General features: G+C 44.4%; 1 protein-coding gene across 1 annotated transcript in view; it reads left to right on the top strand.

The window, feature by feature from the left end:
- Nucleotides 1–1010: 1010 nt before the first annotated feature.
- The window catches only part of dnaaf5 (dynein axonemal assembly factor 5), a 42910-nt gene continuing 25304 nt past the window's right edge, over nucleotides 1011–18616 (top strand). The window contains exons 1-8 of the mRNA XM_033643958.2: nucleotides 1011–1557; nucleotides 3467–3651; nucleotides 3775–3899; nucleotides 5733–5851; nucleotides 10840–11072; nucleotides 11386–11610; nucleotides 15857–16000; nucleotides 17676–17841. Coding sequence (XP_033499849.2) covers nucleotides 1020–1557; nucleotides 3467–3651; nucleotides 3775–3899; nucleotides 5733–5851; nucleotides 10840–11072; nucleotides 11386–11610; nucleotides 15857–16000; nucleotides 17676–17841 — 1735 coding nt within the window. The 5' untranslated portion in view covers nucleotides 1011–1019. The remainder of the gene's footprint in view (nucleotides 1558–3466; nucleotides 3652–3774; nucleotides 3900–5732; nucleotides 5852–10839; nucleotides 11073–11385; nucleotides 11611–15856; nucleotides 16001–17675; nucleotides 17842–18616) is intronic.

Below are 18616 nucleotides of genomic sequence, written 5' to 3'. Positions count from 1 at the left end.
AGCTGATCCTGACACACATTAATAAGTTAATAATGTTTGTAGTTTGATACGGCAACAAATGTGACCAATTTTAGCAAATGTAACAAACTAAGATGCTGTTAATTAAGAGGTACTTGTTTGAGGACGTTGGGACTTCATTATCGTTGACAATGTTTCGTTTTTTATACTTATCAGGTCCTACTGATCCCATTTACCTAGGAGAAATTAAAAATGCACACCAAACAAAAGCTCAGGAGGACATCTAAGTGAATCTAGTGTGAGTAAGAGTCATAAGAGCGACTACTCTGATGATAGCTCTCACTTCCTGCACAGTCATTTCCTAAACTGTAGGTGACAGCTATAGAAGTATGGTCTAAATCAGTGCAGGTCCATTCTGAATGGACCGCAAGTGACTGGCATTGTGTCAAGTTTGTTAAAAAAAAACCCTTATTTTTTAAATACAGTGAATTCCTGGCACAAGGCTGTTATTTGGAAGTGCCGTTTACTGGTGTAGAGTGAGTGACTAATGGACAGCTACATGACAGAGACAGCAAACTAGCTCAATGACATCACAAGTATGACACTAAACTGTGTGGAACTTGAACTGAAGGAGAAATCTGGACCCTGTGGCTGCACCAGTTGGGAACCACTGGTCTAAATCATATCTAACAACCAAAATATTTTCAGATGGAGGTCCCTGGAGTGAAATATTATCAATTTAGGGGTCCTTGACATGTAAAAGGTTGAGGACTACCGCTGTAGGCTACTTCTCAGCAAGTTTCTCACTGTTTTAAAATCATAATTATTGTATTTTTTTTAATGTAATAAGGCGATTAATTGTTATATAAAACAATGTGTTTAGTATTTGTAGCGTCGTGACATCACCTGACTCATTTTTGTCACCACAAATGGGAACACCCAGACCTTCAAATTCGAAGAGGTTGTGAGTGTGAATAAAGTTTTACATTTTGAATCGGAAGCTGCCGTAAAGCAGCCGTTTGTTTGTCGCGCAGCCGCTGGTTGCCATAACGACAGTCAAGATGGCAGCTATGGCGGCTGGAGACGAGCATGCTTCCTCTGAAGTTTTGAGAGGACTCGCCCGACATTTAAACTGTCTGAACGAAGACAACAAAGCGACACGAAAGAGAGCTCTGGAGCTTATCAAGAGGGAGACCTTAGATAAAGGACTGTCCGGCAGCGTCTTACAGGAGGTCTTCTCTGCCCTCCTCAAGCCTCTCCTCAAATGCCTGTCAGACCCCATGGAGAGATGCAGAGAGACAGCGATAACGATGATAACAGAGTTTATTCGCCGCGTCCCAAAGCCGGAGGAGTCGCTGCCTTACCTCATGCCGTGCCTGGCTCAGAGGCTCGGGGAGAAGGAGATCCTGGAGCCGGCGGAGGAGCTCCGGCTGTCGGCCGTGGAGATGTTGACTCTGACGGTGGAGGTGTGCGGGAGGCATTTAGCGCCGTATCTGAACGACGTGATCAACATACTGCAGAGGACCGTCGTCGACCCTTTCCCTGATGTCAGGAGAGAAAGCTGCAAATGCACCGTAACCTTTGCAAAGTGTGTGCCAGGTTGGTGGAGAGATTTTTGTTGTTGTTGACGATGGACTCCGTTGCCATGGTTTCGAGGCACGCAGAAAAGCTCCCTTCCTTCCTCTACTATTATATTAAGTGGCTAAAATAAATAATGAATTTCTGGAATACCAAGGAAACATCATGGTACTGTTTTTGTGCTGAAACACTAGAATTAAACTCAAAAAGTTTCAGTGTTTTAAAGGTCCCATATTATGCTAATTTTCAGATTCATACTTGTATTTTAGGTTTCTGTTAGAGCATGTTTACATGTTTAAATGTTCAAAAAATACATTATTTGCTAATACCATCTGCCTGAATATTCCTGTGTTTACCCTCTGTCTGAAAAGTTCCGATTTGGCCCTAAAATAATATCACTATATTTCAGGGTATTTTTGCGATAACAATATTCTTGACGATATGACAAATTAGCTTTTAAAAAAATTATATTTTACTATTACTTTAAGATGACAGTATGGCAACAAAATAAATGATATAGTTTTACAGCTTGCCTTCAAATATTCAGTAAAAACAAAACAAAAATTATCTCATTCCTTTAGTTTGTAAACCAGAACAGTAACTCAGAGTGAGAGTCAGATTCTGTATACTATATGAATAGTTCAACAAAATGAAATCTACAACAAATTACACATTTAAACAGCTCCCAAATACAATAAATGTCCCCTGGGATCTATATATATATATATATATATATATATATATATATATATATATATATATATATATATATAAATCAACAGGTAATTTCCTTCTTTTAGCAAAATCCTAAATGATTGAGTTGTTTTTTCCCACCTGGACCTTTATGCTCTGCCATTTCTCCTCTAATCAGAGGAGAAATGGGAGAGAGCTGTGCTGCTGTTGGCGGATCTGCTGAATGAGTTCCCTCTGCAGGGACGGTAATTTGTGGTGACTCACTGAAAGAGTCTGAGAAGTCCGGGGCTGTTCATAAGACATCCAGGATGCCACAGTTTATTCCACACTACTGGAGCTGCAGCTTATGTTGTGCACTGTACTTTAGTCCTTTTCTGCGTCTTCTTACATTGTCGGCCACCGCTTTATAATTGTCCATGTTTCCGGATGGTTCTGGTAATCCATGGTCTCTGGTTGAGGAATGATTTACCTGTTCACACATCCTGACCTCAACATGATGGCTGCATGTTCGCTCCTCCCAAACACTGGCACAGCATATAGCAGTGATTCACAGTAGGAACGGGGCAGCACCTCTCATTCCCATCGCCACACTAGAGTCCTCTGCGCTGTCAGACTGACATAGAAAAAGGGTCACCTGGCTGAATGCTGCTGTCCAAGATTTAGTCAAGTTCCAGTCAATAAAAGGATACTACAGTTCCTGATATCCTGTTAGAAACTGATGCAGCACAGAGGTCATCCACTTTATTTTTAGCTGGTGCCCATCTTCTCCTCGATGTTTACTGATGTTTACATTTGAAAACTCTGACCTAGCTAGTTAGCAGAAGTCGACAGGAGGAGAGTTTACAGGCTGTTGATTTGATTTCCTCAACCTGATGAGTGATTTGCAGCCACACGCCACCACTGTCCAAAGCCAACGACAAAAAGCACCACCTGCACTTGCAAAATAGACATAATACCATAAATTTAGCTGAGCTGACAGAGACGCGACTGGAAACATCCGCACAAGTAATACACTCTCTTATCTAACTGAAATTCAGAGTGAACAGAAGCAGGAGTGTAATTCAGCCTTTAAAACCACAAAAAACAAAACAATATCATAATGTTAGAGTAACAAAAAAATCCTAGGATATATCCAGTCACATATCTCCGTATGAAATATGAATATGAGACTGCATCACTCAGCTCTACAGTAACTTCTTAACATGGATTGAAATACATTTCACCTCTTTCTCTTCAGAGCACTTCCACATGCAGGCTGAGAGTCTGATCAAGCCTCTCATGCAGACGATTGCTCATCAACACTCGCGGGTACGAGTGTCTGTCATCGAAGCCACCGGGGCTGTCATTCAGCACGGCACTGGCAAGAATGTGGACGACGTGCTCTCTCACCTGGCACAGAGGCTGTTTGACGACTCGCCACAGGTTCGGTTTAAAGCAACAACTAAGCAATAATACCAGACGCACCGTGTGCCGTTATATGTGCTGCCTATTAAGATATTCTTGCTCAGTTCTGCTCTCTGTCTGTCTTGCTCTCTTTTGTTCCAGGTGAGAAAAGCTGTGACTGCAGTTGTTGGCGATTGGCTGCTTCACATGAGAGACAGATACTCTTATTTCCACAAACTCATCCCACTCCTGCTGAGCAGCATCAATGATGAGATCCCAGAAATAAGGTAAAAGTGGACACTGACATTATTGATTCTTTGCTTCATAGTATAATGTAACACAATCCATTATATACGATGTATACGTGTACAATTTGTTTTTATATAGAAGCATCATCCATCAAAAGCCCCTTTTACACTGCCAGATTTTCGCGAATGTTGGGCTGTTTAGACACACGGAGCCGGATTGGCGAGTTGATCCGAGGTGCCCAATTTTCCGCCTCGTAGGGTAGACATATTGGCAGAACCCTTTTAGTTTAAGCAGACCGAGGCGGCCTTCCGCAACGGGAGGGGCTGTTGAAGACTTGTGGGAGGAGCTGTTGATGACACCGCACGTGCGACCCACTGGCGGTGGATAAACAGGAAACAGCTGATAGCAGGAATTAGCGAGCAGCTAGTAGCAAGAGGGAAACACAAAGCTGACAGACACTGTAAAGATGAGCAACTGGGGAGACAAGGAGTTGCGCGCCCTCCTTGCCCTCGCAAACGAAGAGGCCATTAATCATCAGATGACAGGAACGGTGAAGGACGGGCCGACTTACGAGACACTGAAGGACTGACTAGCAGCGGCTTCCCTCTCACGTCACTGGTTACGTCACACGCTGAGCTACACATTTTGTTACTTGCTCACGCCCCCCCATTGCCCCGAAAGAGGCGCATTCTGTATAAACAAAAGTAGGTAGGCAGCATTTTGCATTTTGTTTTTATACTGCCAATGCTGAAAGAAGACTGATTGGGCTTTCCTGCAAATTTGCACAACTCTTATCTAAAAAGGGCTAATGTGTGGATGGTGCCAATTTTCATTTTTATGCAGATGACACAGTGATTTATTGTGTCGGCTCATCCATCACAGACGCTGTGGCCAAATTGCAAGCTGTCTTTAAAGTTACCCAGATTCAGCTTTCACAACTAAAGCTGGTTTTAAATGCTGATAAAACGAAGGTCATGCATTTCTCAGATGCTAGGAAGAAGCCTGGGAACACTCCTGATGCTATTACCGCTCAGAGGTTGTCACCTGTTACAACTATCTCTGTATTTGGCTCGATGACTCCCTGTCTTTTAAACCTCAGGTTGATAATTTTCTTTAAAAGCAGAGGTTGAAGTTAGGGTTTTATTTCAGAAACAAGTCCTGTGTCTCCTTTGAGGCCAGAAAAAGACTGGTTGCTGCTATGTTTTTACGGGTTCTGGATTATGGTGAGCTGTTGTACATGAATGCATCTGCACATTGTTTGCACATATTAGTTACAGCACATCATAAAGCACTGAGACTTTATTCCAGGGCTGGTTGGCCTTCTTTAACCTTTCATAGGCTCAGTCACTGGTATTTGTTCATTTATAAAGCCTTATTGGGTAAACTCCCTTCATATATTTGTACTTTGATTGAACAGAGATCTGCCTGTAGCTACAGTTTTTTTAGTTTTGCTGTCTGTTTCTAGTCCTCGGACTGGGCTGGGAAGGAAAGCTTTTATGTGCTCTGCTGCTCTCACTTGGAATAACGTTCAAAAATATTTGAAACTACGTGAACTGGCCTCTACCTGACTTTTAAGCTCTCATAAGTACGAGGATGAATGAATCAGTTTGTCATTGTGTGTAGGTGTTCTAATATTTCTACAAGTTACTGTTTGTCATTTATGTTTTTTATAGTGTGGTTGTTGGCTGTAATTTTTATGTTCTGCTGTCTTGGCCAGGTCTCCAACAGGACTTACATGGTTAAACATGGGTTAAATAAAAATAAAGATCATCACATTCAGCATATATGTGAAATACAGTGTATAATACTGACGACATTGACAGTGTTGATGATCGGGATGATGATCTGTGTTTTCTGCTCCCCTCCTGCAGACTTCTAGCAGCTGATTTATGGAAGCAGGTAGGCGCCCAGTGGGAGAAGGAGAACGAGGAAGAAATCAAGGACAAGCTGGACTTTCTCCTCACCCCACCTCCCTTTTACCCAGCAGGAGGTCAGTCACAGTCGACATGATTTATTCACCCAGGTTATTTGATCGGGTTCTCACACTATCAGCTGGGTCAGTTTTAAAGAAAAGTCTTATTAAGATAAAGTGTGAGCTGCTGGCATCAATCATCGTCAGTGTCCCATTTAATTTGCTAATAACTAGCTGGGTGTAAGATGCATAGGTTTAAAGAGAAAAACTTTTAGGGTCAATTACGCTTTTTAGTATTTAAACTGTAAGTTTGAAGAGTGTAAACCTCTCGAGGCATTTGAGCACCAAAAATGTACGTTCACTAAAAGTGCTTGTTTGTCTGACAACATTATGGAAAAGATCCTACAGAAAAATATATTTTTTTTCTCCATCTTTCTCGCTCTAACATCTCTCCATTTAATGCATATATAGGTCCTGCTTGTGCATGTGTGTGTATTTCAGGCCCGTGTGTATACGACAACAGAGTAGAAAACTGAATTTCCGCTTGGGGATTAGTAAAGTATATCTTCTTCTAGAAATCCCCTTTGCTACAGAAACAGCAACAACAACCTCCAACTAAGTTGAATCTCACAGTAACATATGATTTTTTGGTGAGTTTTCTTTTGCGGGGCCATTTTGGTGAGAGTGCTTGCCTCTCCACGTGCAAAGTTCCACCAAATCAAGTTCACCCCTTACACTATTTTGCAAGGGCACCGTCACTGCATCCTGAGCTGAGCGCTGCCCAACAAGACAAAGCATATTTCCCCTATAGCAGAAAGATAATTGGTGATTTTGGACCTTCTCCGAGGGCTGATATAGCACTGTGGACATAAGTCTGGCCACGTGAGACTACATAAGATGTGATTTGTGGGAAGAAAATGGTGGAAATGGTGAGAGCTTGAAAGAGTTTGTTGTGTTGGAGTATAAAAGCTTGGTGTAATCTAAAAGATTTACAGCGTCATGACTGAGCGAGTCTTTGTTAAAGATAATATCAAACAGACAGAATCAAGTGAAAGGTAAGGAAAAATGTTTTATTTCTTAGTTGGAAACCTTTCCATAGTGTTGTCAGTGGAAAAATGAGCAGTTTTAATGGATGTTAATTGATGGTGCACAAATGTCTTGTTCACGAGTGAGGGTAGATTGGAGTGTGAGATGGATCAGCCGTTTGGTGCGGCTTCTGCGCTGGTCCGTCGTGGTGAAGAGGGAGCTGAGCCAGAAGGCGAAGCTTTCAAATTACTGGTCCATCTACGTCCCAACCCTCATCTATGGTAATGAGCTGTGGGTAGTGACCGAAAGTCACGTGGATACCTTCGTGTCAAAAGGGGTCAATTGAGGTGATTCGGGCATCTGATCAGGATGCCTCCTGGGCCGCTGTAGGTGTTTCAGGCATGCCCCACTGGTAGGAGGCTCTGGGGCAGACCCAGAACACGCTTGAGGGATTACATATCTCATCTGGCCTGGGAACGCCTCTGGGTCCCCCAGGAGGAGCTGGAAAGTATTGCGTGGGGAGAGAGACGTCTGGGGTGCTTTGCTTGGTCTGCTGCCCCCGTGACCCGGCCCCGGATAAGTGGATGAAAATGGATGGATCATCACAAACGCACAAAAACATGGAAAATACAGTCTAGGTTGAAAAATACATTAGTTTCCATTTAAGCACATACTTTCTTTCATCCTGTGATTTTATCTCATTGGCTTATCTCGGTTATTATTTCGGTGAAGTCTAAGAAATGGTTCCTGAATTCCAGTGTTACAACAAATCAAAGTTTTCTTGGTGCACTGGCATCACTGGTCTCTCACTCTGCGCAATAAAATCCCAAAAAACACCAGTCACACACAAAGGTCAGTTTTGTATGTAAGTGTAATCTCTACACTGTTTGCTGCATTAAATCATCTCTGTTTATTACAACTGTCCAGATTCACAACATACAGTAAAAATAATGTTGCATGTGACATCTTAGTTCTCAGGACAGGCACTGGCTTGGAAAGATAAGTGTCTGCCTTGGACCGGGAATGAGTGCGAACCTGAACATGATCACCATGGTTTGTCTATAGGGCCAGGCTCAGAGTGTGTGTGTTTGTGTGTGTGTGTGTCAAGGGTACAGTTCCTAGGCTTTGCATCTTTTTTAGAGATCCTATACGTGTCCCACAGCTACACATGCAACAGTGCGGACGAATACAGGCTGTGCCTGAGGACAGGAAAGAAAAGGAAGGGGCTCTCTTTCTCTCTCTTTGTCTTTCTCTTTCTTGCCATCATAAATCTCCCAGTGTGAAGAGGTCACTGTCAGACAGTGAGAGACGACCAGAAAGGGGCCTGTTTTGTCTTGTCCTGGTGTGTTTCTCTGATTTATTTCTGTCTTCCTTTAGTCCTCTCTTCCTCTCTCATTAGTGTGCCTATAGGAGAAGGAGAATAATGTGAGGCAGAGAAAGACGGAGATAGAAGGAGGGGAGAGGGTTGCTAGATTTAAAATGTAGAGGGCTATCTGAGAACGTGTTTCACTTGCTCTGACAAGTCTCTTTTGGAGAAATCGTAAAAAGTTGTAGGTAAAACTGTGATAAGTTGGAGGCCAGTCAGCAGACAGTTGAAAATCTGTGAATCACTGATATTTATTGTTCCATAAATGCTGTTTCTTAGTGTTCAGATAGTTTACTACAATAGAGATTACAAAATACCGCAAGTTCTCATAAAGGTTAGAAAAATAGACCACACACAGAGGATGTAAGGGAGCTAGAACACATGTTGCAGTGAGCTGTCATAAACAATGTGCTAGGTGCTCACCTGCTATTTGTCATTCAGACACCTTGAATGAAAATCAAAAGCTTGCTCCTCCTGGAGAGTCTTCAAAGCGGTGTTCATTTTGGTAGCTCTTCTGATTTAGTTTTTGTCTTTAGATGAAAATGAATTTTAGTCATAGTTTAGTCATTTTTATCTTTTATAGTTTTAGTCTTTTGTTCATCGATGGCCACTCAAAAAGTTTTAATCCGGTTTTAGATGACGAAAAGACATCATTGCATTTTAAGTAAAGAAGGGACTTTAGGGAGTACATTCATCTTAATTGTTTTGATCCTACCCCCTCTAGAGATAGGTAGGGGATCCCAGCATTCAAGGTCTTGCTTCAAGTTAGATTAGAAATAGCCTTATAGAGATCTTTATGGTCACGTATAACTCAAATACCTAGATATCTGATTTATTTAGGGCTGACTGTAAAGGGAGCAGACCCAAAACGCATTCCCTCCACAGAGGTAATAGGCATAAGTTCACTTTTCTGAAGGTTGGCTTTATAGCCAGATAATTTTCCAAACTTTGCAAGTAAGGTGTAAATCAGGAAAACTTGAGAGGGGGTCCATTATAAATAATAACATATCATCTGCATAAGTGCAACAGCTAACAGGAGCGGTGGAAGAGGACATCCCTGCCTCGTACCCCGCCTGAGCTCAAAGTCAGCATTGAATTTTAATAAACTTTTAGTCAAATAGTTTTTTCTTTTTAAACAAATTAAAGTAGGCTAATACAGGTGTCAGAAGTTGGTATGAACGTGACAGGTTGTATCAATTACTGAAATTTCATTTAGACATACTTTTTTTTTTTTTTTTTTTTTTTTTTTTATACCTACAAAAAATTCCCACACACTTTCAAACTTGCTTTTCTCCAGCAGTTTTATCTGTTACGAACACACTTTTTGACAGGTCAAAAAATAGCTCAAAATCTCTGAGACCATAAATTTCAAATTTATTTCAGTCGACAAATAGAAATACAAACATCATGCATTAAACTACAAATTCATGTAAATAAAGTCACAGCCTCTCACAGAAAATGGCATATACTTAATTAGTACAGTGCAAAACTTTACACTAAAGTAATTTAACATAACTTAGACACTTCTGCAGTCCGAAAAAGGTGCAGGCTACAGCTTATAAGACCTACCCTTTAAATAGCACGTCATATTTAGCAATCGACAACCAAACAAACCAAAACAGGCAAACAAGGCAAAATAGCAACAACAACAACAAAAACTTACAAAAGGCAACTTACACACTTAAAGTTCCTGAACCCTGTTCTTCTACATCAGTATTACAGTCTGAATGAAATTAAACAACTGATTTTAGACAACTACAGAGTGGTGGAGTGCAGAGTATACACAGGTATATGGGATATACCCTCCTCTTTTCCTGGATGTTTATACCCACTCATCAGCCCAAACGCCATTGGAATATGTATAGAGTATACTCACTTCCTCCACAGTAACCTACCCATCCACATATTAGTACACCCACCTCATCAATTACCACTACGCCACTGTATCTAGACAACTAGGACTTGTACCCAGCTTCACTGTAAACTGTGACTTTTCGATCTCACCGTTAAGAAGCAGAAAAATAACTTTATTTCAGCCTGAATTCTTTCTAAATCTGCAGCATAAGACTGGAGGTTTAAACTCATATCCTCTCACATAGTTTGTCTGGCAGCTGACCCCTTTCCTGCGATTCAGCGGCTAACAAGCAAAGCTGTAACCAACAGACTCCACAAATCCATTCAGCAGCTCCACCATCCTCTGTCCGACATGCACGGCTGCTCATGCACTACCGAGTTACAGCTCACAGCTCGCACCAACTGCTGACGCTGCTTTAGTTTGAGCATTTTGCAGGTTAACACAGCATCCTGGCACCAGCTAGTTACTGGTGTTTACCAACCTGCTGGAGGTCTGGTCTCATTGGAAGATAATTGCAAGCACGGCTGTTCCTAGATAAAAACATTTTTCTAATAATATTCACAAAATAATTCCCCAAATTCTCCTTTCCTCTCATTCTGAATGTCCAAAAAGCCAACACAAACATTTGAATCTAGTCTAATATCTATGTCATAGTTTTTGTTAACAAAATTAACATTGCCTCAAGGTCATTCTGGAAAACAAAGTCATTCACCCGCTGTGGGAGATGTAGGCAGGCTGAGAGAAAACAAGCCCCTTAAAAACGAATATCTAACAGTGGAAGAGTTTTAAAAGGTGGATGTTTTTCATTTTCTCCTTCAGTGGAGCGTCCAGGACTGGGCTGCAGAGAGCTCGTGGTGAGAAACCTGGGTAAGCTGGTGCCGGCCATTGCCCACGACGTAACTGACTGGCTGGTGCCCACACGTGTCAGGACCTCTCAGCTGCTCTCCGTGCTGCTGCTCCATGCCGAGGACCACAGCACCCAGCATCTACAGCCTCTCCTGGCCACCCTGTACCGCGCCTGCACAGACTCAGAGAGGGATGTGGTCAGCAATGTGAGTCCCAGAGAGCTAGTCATTGGATTAGCAGGATGTTAGATTTCCTTTTTTGGATCAGGTGTGGTATTACTAATGATAGAATTGTATTGTGATCAGTTAATAGCAGAGAGAGTCATTTCAGGACACATCTGTTGAGCTTTAGGCTGGACCAAGCGAGGCTCAAGGACTTGGGATGCACCTGTTTACATAGAAGGACTCGTTCTTTGATGTGAGGGAGATAAAAAAGGACTTCCTGTGTTTCTCGCCCTCCTATACACCACCTCACGCCTCTATGTCTCTCTCCACACCTCTTCTCTGTACCCACATCTAGTGCCTGGCAGCTGCTAAACTGCTGGGGACCTTTGTCCCTCCTGTCGTCCTCCTCAAGCTGCTGCTGGATCACGTGACAGCGCCCTCTTCTTCCTCCCACCCCTGGGCACCCCTCATGGTGCTGGCTGCAGTGCTGGGAGGCTGCTCCAAACCCCTCCTGAAACCACATCTCGGACAAATCGCCAACACGCTGGCCCAGCCCGACGTCTGCCAGGAATATCAACAGGTCAGCAGGGAGAAGTTTGGGTTTGGTTGTGGTTGACATGTTTACCTGAGAATGACTGCTTGTTGCCAGTTATGCCATCTACCCCATTCACACGCAGCACAAGCACGTCCTTCTGCTGTTGTTAGCTGAGTAGCTTCAGTGGAGCAGATCAGAAGTTCACTATGGGAGGGGAAAGGTTGAAAATACTGAAACATTAAAGTCAGGCTTGTTTTGATGACGGCTTTGCCAGGTTCTCTCTGCCCTCATAGGTTGCCATGTCTTGATTTCCCCCCTGATCTGTGTGCACCAGCTGTTTTTCTTTCCCAGTCTTGTTAGGTGATCTTGGCAGTGTCATAGAAGGTCATTTTTTGCTCTCCTTGTGTACCTTAACACTCTTATTTTTGGCAGTGACAGCGCGGCAGTCAAACTGTATATTTCTTGCCTAATTTGTCCCTTATGGAAATAGGTTTCGTGATAAGATGCCACATCTCTTGAAAGGGCTTTAGTTGAAGGGCCTTCAAGAGTTTTCAATAGCACTACTGTACACGGTGAGTTCAGTGGGTTCACTGTTGAGTAATTCTCTAAAATGCCAACCCTGCTAAAGTGACAGTCCGGCCACATGGTGTTTTTCAAATCTAACATTACCAGTCTCTGATCAGAACGACTCCGTTCACACGCATCTTTGAAATGTGCTCCCCTTTTTTTTTTCTTTTACATAGCAGCAATGATTAAAAATGCCTTTTGAGTTTCTCTGCAAACAGTCTGCCAGTGGAAAAATCCCATGGAGTCCAGAGCAGACTCTTCCCCGCTTCCTTTTCTCTTGCACCAAATATGTTTCCCTTTCAGAATCAAAATAACAGTTGTCTGGCAGAGGGCTATTTTCTGATCCTGCCGCAGTACTGACTCACCTATACCCATGACCCCACCCCCCTCCCAGTGAGGCCTGCAAGAATTTCCTCCCCGGGATAATAATAACAGAAATCCACTAATTTCGCGTGACCTCTGCATGGCTGCTCCGACCCCTCTGTGTAGACAGGGCAGCGCACAGCCTTTGTTATTTTTTATAGCCATGTGTAAGGTCTTGGCACCAGACTGTGCTCCATGCACGACATTGAAAGAATCCCTGAAATTGCTTGACCAGGCTGCCTGGTCAAGGCCGGTGATAAATGACAGGGAAGTTGACCCTCCTCTGTCCTCTCTCGCGGCTATCCGGCGGGGTCAGTCGGAGAGAGAACTAACAGGACGGGACAGTCACACGTTGTCGCACAGATGGAGGCAGACCTCTGCTTCCTCTCTGTCCGTTTCTCCATCTATCTCCCTCTGCCATTCTCTTTGTCTCTGTTTCTGACGGCAAAGCGCGGACAGTGTGATTCAAGAGCTCACCCAGACAAAGCACCTGCAACATTCTTTGACAACAGACCGGGTTCATAGCAGGGACCAGGGCCAGATCACTGTATAGCTGTAAATAACACCACTGGAGACGGGAGCACCTGCATCCCTCTCCCCCTCTTTTCTCTCTGTGCTGAAATGCTGACCCAGAATATTCTGCACTCCCTTACCTCACAGTTAGGTTTGCCCTGAGATCCTTCATATGGGACTGATTTACTTGTATGATAATGGTTTAATAACCTGCAGACACACAAACAACAAACACATGGACACGGCAGACTCACTTGTTTTATTTAATTTTTTTAAAACAAGGAACTTATAAGATATGCGCATTTGGATCCAACTTGACAGAGTTATGTGCCACTCGAACCGAAGGCAGAGAGGAAGAAAAAGTGAGGTTTGACTTGGACAAAATGAGGCCTGTTAAGAAATGAAATATAAATAATCTTCAAAGTGAACAGAGGCAGGGGGAACTGCAGGGCTCCGTGGGGAGTTTGGGGAACAAGATGAAGATTTGGAAACTGATATATGATACTACTGCGCGATTTGACCTCGCCGACTCTTTCAAGTCGCTGTTTTCTTTTCTTTATTTCAGTAGGGGGAAAAGACGGCCTACAAAAATAAATGACAGATGCTTGGTGAAAAATAAAAAATACTGGTCGTAAATTGGAGATGATGTCAAGGGTTTGAGGGAAAATGAAAGGCGAGCCAGTGGTTAAAGAAGCCACCATGTTCTGAGGTACTCTCTGTAGTTTATATATGGTGGTGTTTGCTTGTATGGGTTTCTCTTTAAAGGGCGATCCCACAGAGGATTAACAAATCCCTACCATCACACACACACCTTGCACAGCTGAGTGTCGCTGTGTTGTGGTTTGCCATGGTGACAGGGGCATCACAATATCTGCAGGGCTGGAGTAAATTGGTAAAGATAGCACCAAGAGAGGAAGAGAGGCGTAAAAGAAGAGGGGCCCTGACAGTGAATTAGCAGGCATATTTACAACCAGGCTTGTTAACACTGAATATGCTGTCTTGGTGAAGCTGTAATAAAAAAAAAAGTGCCTGACCTACAGTAGCCTGGAGGAACAGAGCGGCAGGAGAGCAGGGGAGAAAACACAGCTCTGTGCCTTTTCATCATGTCTGTGCACGGAGAAAACTTTCAGCGCTCGTGTCACAACGACCAGCATTCTGCTGAATACACATGCATACCGCCATACATCAGCGTGTGTCCTGCACGCCTGCCCTTTGTCATGAATGACAGCTGCATACTGCTCCCCGCTCCGCTAAACGACAGATGAAGAGAGGAGAAGAAAGGCCGCATAGCAAACTTTACCTGACTCCAAAGGGGTCGGCATCCCATGCACCACCAGTGTTTGTTTTCCTGTTGCCGTAGCAACAGCAGTAGCTGTAGGCGGGGTGGGCTCCCCACTGGATAGGAATCCATCGCCTGGTATGGCTCCCCAAAGTGGAGTCGTGTGTGTGTGTAAATTGATGTATCCAGTGGTGGACAGATGCACACACACTGTGTAACGAGGCCCCTGGAGCGTGCCCAGGCCAATGAAACCAGGTGTATCTCACCCAGCTCCAGGTGTCCACCTAGTCATTACACCGCACCACTTTTTCCGCTCTCCCTCTTTTCTCTCTCTCGGCCAGCCAGCCCTAATGGTTGTTTTCTGCGCGTGTATAATATGCGTGTCCGTATATGTGTACGCTAATGTGTGTGTCTGCCGCTGTTTGTCACGTTATTTCCACTACTGCCTCCCTGGAGCTCCTGCTGTGTTTATGTGCCAGCGAATGGCTTGGCCATAGGCATGGATTTCCCCCATCAATGACTGTGTGAACACTTTCAAACAAAAGCGCACAGTGCACTGGGTGTTTTAAGTGTTTTGAGTCTCGGCAGCTGAAGAAATGAGGGCAAGTTGTGGTTGTTCAAGTTGGGTATGGAAGTTTAGTTTAGCCTCAGACTGGTGCAGGAAAATGTGTTTACACACTTAACTAACACCCTGGACTCAAGATACGCGTAACGAGCTTTTTTCCCAGTGTGTGCTCAACACTCTACTGCAAAATAAAAACATTTGCTCATGTGTCTTGCAGACTGGAAGTCCCTTGGCTCTCATTGCTCCTCACAAGTCCTGGCTTTTTGAGCATCTTTACTTGGCGCAACACTTGTTTTCCCTCCACGTTGATGCCAAGCTTTGTTGTACAATATCTACTCAAATATATGAAAAGATAGTGCGCCCCCTAGTGACTGAACTCTGTCATTTCACAGTCAAAGCTCAGTGAGTGGGTTGTGTGTTTTGAGTGAGGAAGCGTATGTGGATTGAGTATTTCTCGCTCACACACACTCGAGTCCCCCTCTCACCTCCCAGCTCCTCATCATCAGACCAAGGTAAACACCTGGAGGGTGCTTCACCAGCTCTCAATCCTCCACATACAAAAAAAAACCACTCTCTCCTTCTTTTTCACTCGCACACACTTACCTTCCATCTCCCCCTCAGTCCCCCTCCCACCCAGCCCTAATGACAGGCTGCGTGAAAACAGGAAAAGAGGCCATGATCCCCGTGATGGCATCGAAATTAGCCTGAGCCGCAGGTCTTTGTCTAAACAAGAGCTCACCACAACACAGGCTGACAAGCGACAGCAATCACACGCACACTCATGTCTGGAGATGGAAAGTTCTCACTCTGAGTTATTGTATGTGTGCGAGTCGATCGCTCTAATATTTTTGTGTAAAATAAGAGATTATTAATAGAGTTACACTGCAGATTAAGGAGATGCCGTGCTGTGGAGAGAGACTTAGAGCAGGCCAGATAAAAGGAGACTGTGAGGACTGAAGTGCACCAGACAAGACGATCATATAATACTTGTCCCTCTTTCCCAGGTCTTGTACTTGGAGCAGCTGTTGGCCTGCGTGGACGTGCTGCTGCGTCAGTGTGAGTCAGACCCCGGCTCAGTCAGCCTGCAGCTGCTGCAGGTGCTGGTCACTGTCCAGAGCCTCTCCAACGAGCCGCATATCAGCGAAAAGGTGAGAAAACACAACGGTTGAAAGATGCGACCCCAGATACAGCCTGTCTGCCGCTCTGCCTTCACTTCCGGGCAAAGCAGCGTATCATCCCACCTGTGTAATTCTTCAATTCTACTTAGACATGGCACCTTTTTCTCTCCCCTCAATTTTCCATTCTTCTTTTATTAGAAAGGTAAGCAGGTTTTATGAAGCAAGAGAGCTATTTGAGGAATGTCAGCATTTGTACAAGTTCAAAGTGGGCATGGCCAACTGTATAATTACCCACTTAGCCAGGGGAGCTGAAATTGCACCTTTGGAGTGGAACTTTAAATCCAGTCCTGGGTGAAAGGAGGCGGGTGAAAGGTGGAGAAAAAGACAGACAGAAATAGAGGGAAAAAAACAGATAGGGAGAGATGAATTGTGTCTTAGCGAGCGTGTGTCATCGGCTCAGTCCCATTTGTGGCTCCATAACGCCTCCTCAGGTCAGCCAAATGATATGCAAGTAACAAGCTTCCATGTTGTGGTCAGCCTCCAAATGCAAAGGGACAAACAGGAACAGTGACAAGTGAAGCCAACAGTATCTGAGGCCAGCGTGTCGCCTAACTGCTTGTCGCCGAAGGAGGCTAATGACAGAGAGAGGAGCGGGAAGGGATTGGCAGCGATGCTTTCCAGACACCACATGGGCCACCAGTGTATGTGTGTGTGTGTATGTGTGTGTGTGTGTATAAGGAACCACCCCCGAAGTGAGTGTGTGTTTACGTCTGTCTGAATGAGTGTGTATGTTCAGACAGGGAGCAGTGTTAGAGAGGAGATGAGAAGGAATGGATTAAGAAAAAGAGAGGGAGGGTGAGAATGGCCTTGGGCATTCCCGGACCCAGAGGAAGAGCGGAACTTGTTTTTCCCAGAAAAGGGGCACGTCTTTCCCATCAGTGGACGGCTCAGGGTTGTCTCGCGCTCTTCTGAAGGGGCCGATCTGTGACTCAGACATTGTCTCTGTCCCTGTCCATCCCTGAGGGACTATGAAGGGAACTATGAAGTGCCCTAAAGGTCAGTTCCCCTGCCCTGAAGAGTCAGCTAATTATTTACTCTCCTATCTCTCATTCCTGCCCTTTCCTCCCAGCTCAGCTTTATTGGTGTCTGCGTGTGCGTGTGTGTGTGTGTGTGTGTGTGTGTGCATCTGCGCATGTGTGTGTGCTTCTGTCGGTTCCTGTGCCTTTGTGACATCCTGTGTATCTGTCAGGGTTTTTCTTTCTGAGTGGCTTTATGTGTAAGACCTTGTCATGTCTGCTGTGTTGTTCTTCCCATGGTTTCACATGATGGTTTTGTGCCTCCCATGTGAGCGTGACCGAAGAATTCCTAAAAATTACAAGAGAACAGCATCAACTGTTAAACTTGAACACAATGCTCTCTGCTTTGTTTGTTCTCATCGGCTCTTCATCTGCCCTTTCTCTCACCCAGTGTTCCCTGTCCATCCTGACTACCATAAAGTCGAGCCCCAATTAAACACACAGTCCCTTTTAATAGCTGGATGTGGCTACACATTTTGACAAATAAACACAGGTCTCAATTAGATGCCAGGTCTTGTCGCCATTGTTGGCCTAAATGTGCATGAATTTTGTGTGATTTTTATGTACAGATTGTAGGTTAAAAAATATGTTTACATCACTTTTGTTCCTCCTCTCCCTTTCTCCCCCAGGCCGTGGAGAGTGTGCAGTTCTTGTGTAAGGTGCAAGGCCTGGACTCTGTGGAGCTCTATAGACAACATATGGGCCAGCTGCTGGACTGGCTGTCTGCCTCTGTCAACACCTGGTCCAGTTACTCCCCACAGAGACTTCGACTGCATATCATAGTCATACAATCAGGTGAGAAGTGAAGCCTGAATGTGCGCACGACATTGCCAAATTATACAGCAGGTGCTGAAGTTTGCACATATAGAGACACAATAACGGTCAAAGATATACAGTAAGGTTTTGATAAATTGGCCTGTCAAATAACCTGTTAATGACGGGGAAATCACTGCGTCAGTCATCAGTCTGAACATGCTCTGTGGGTCCATTTAACCTCAGCATGTTGGTGAGACTACAGGCCCATTTCCACCGCAGGAACTTCGGGGTAATTTTACGGGGCCGGGGCCGTTGGTGCGTGTCTCCACCGCAGGAACCACCCCCGAAGGACAGAGTTCTGGAACTTTTACGGGGGCTAAACAAGTCACTGCCTCGGGGTAGGTACTCAGAACGGCCCCGAAAGACTCCTGGCTGGGGCTTGGGGATTACTTGGTGCTGATTGGATATACTCAAGGAGGGATGTGACGACAACAGAAAGCAACAAAATAGCCGGCATTTTTAAAACTCAGCAGACGAGGGTTAGCTCGTTCATATATCTGTCATCTGTTAAAAGCCTCCCGTTGTCGGATACGACATGAAACTACTCCACTTAGCTCAATCATGTTGTAACTAAAATGGTCGCGCAATGATTACATCACATCCAGAGGCAGCCCGTAACTTTACAGGAACCTTCCTCGTACTCCACTCTCTCAGTGGAGACACGGCGGTTGAGAGGGCCGAGCGAGAGGACGTTCCTGTAGTAGTTCCTGCCCCCCAAATAGTACCAGGAACTTCTTCAGTGGAAACGGGCCTT

The sequence above is a fragment of the Epinephelus lanceolatus genome, chromosome 18, assembly GCF_041903045.1.
Source record: "Epinephelus lanceolatus isolate andai-2023 chromosome 18, ASM4190304v1, whole genome shotgun sequence".
NCBI lineage: Eukaryota > Metazoa > Chordata > Actinopteri > Perciformes > Serranidae > Epinephelus > Epinephelus lanceolatus.
Note: the sequence above shows the minus strand (reverse complement) of the source record. Positions and strands in the feature narration are given on the sequence as shown.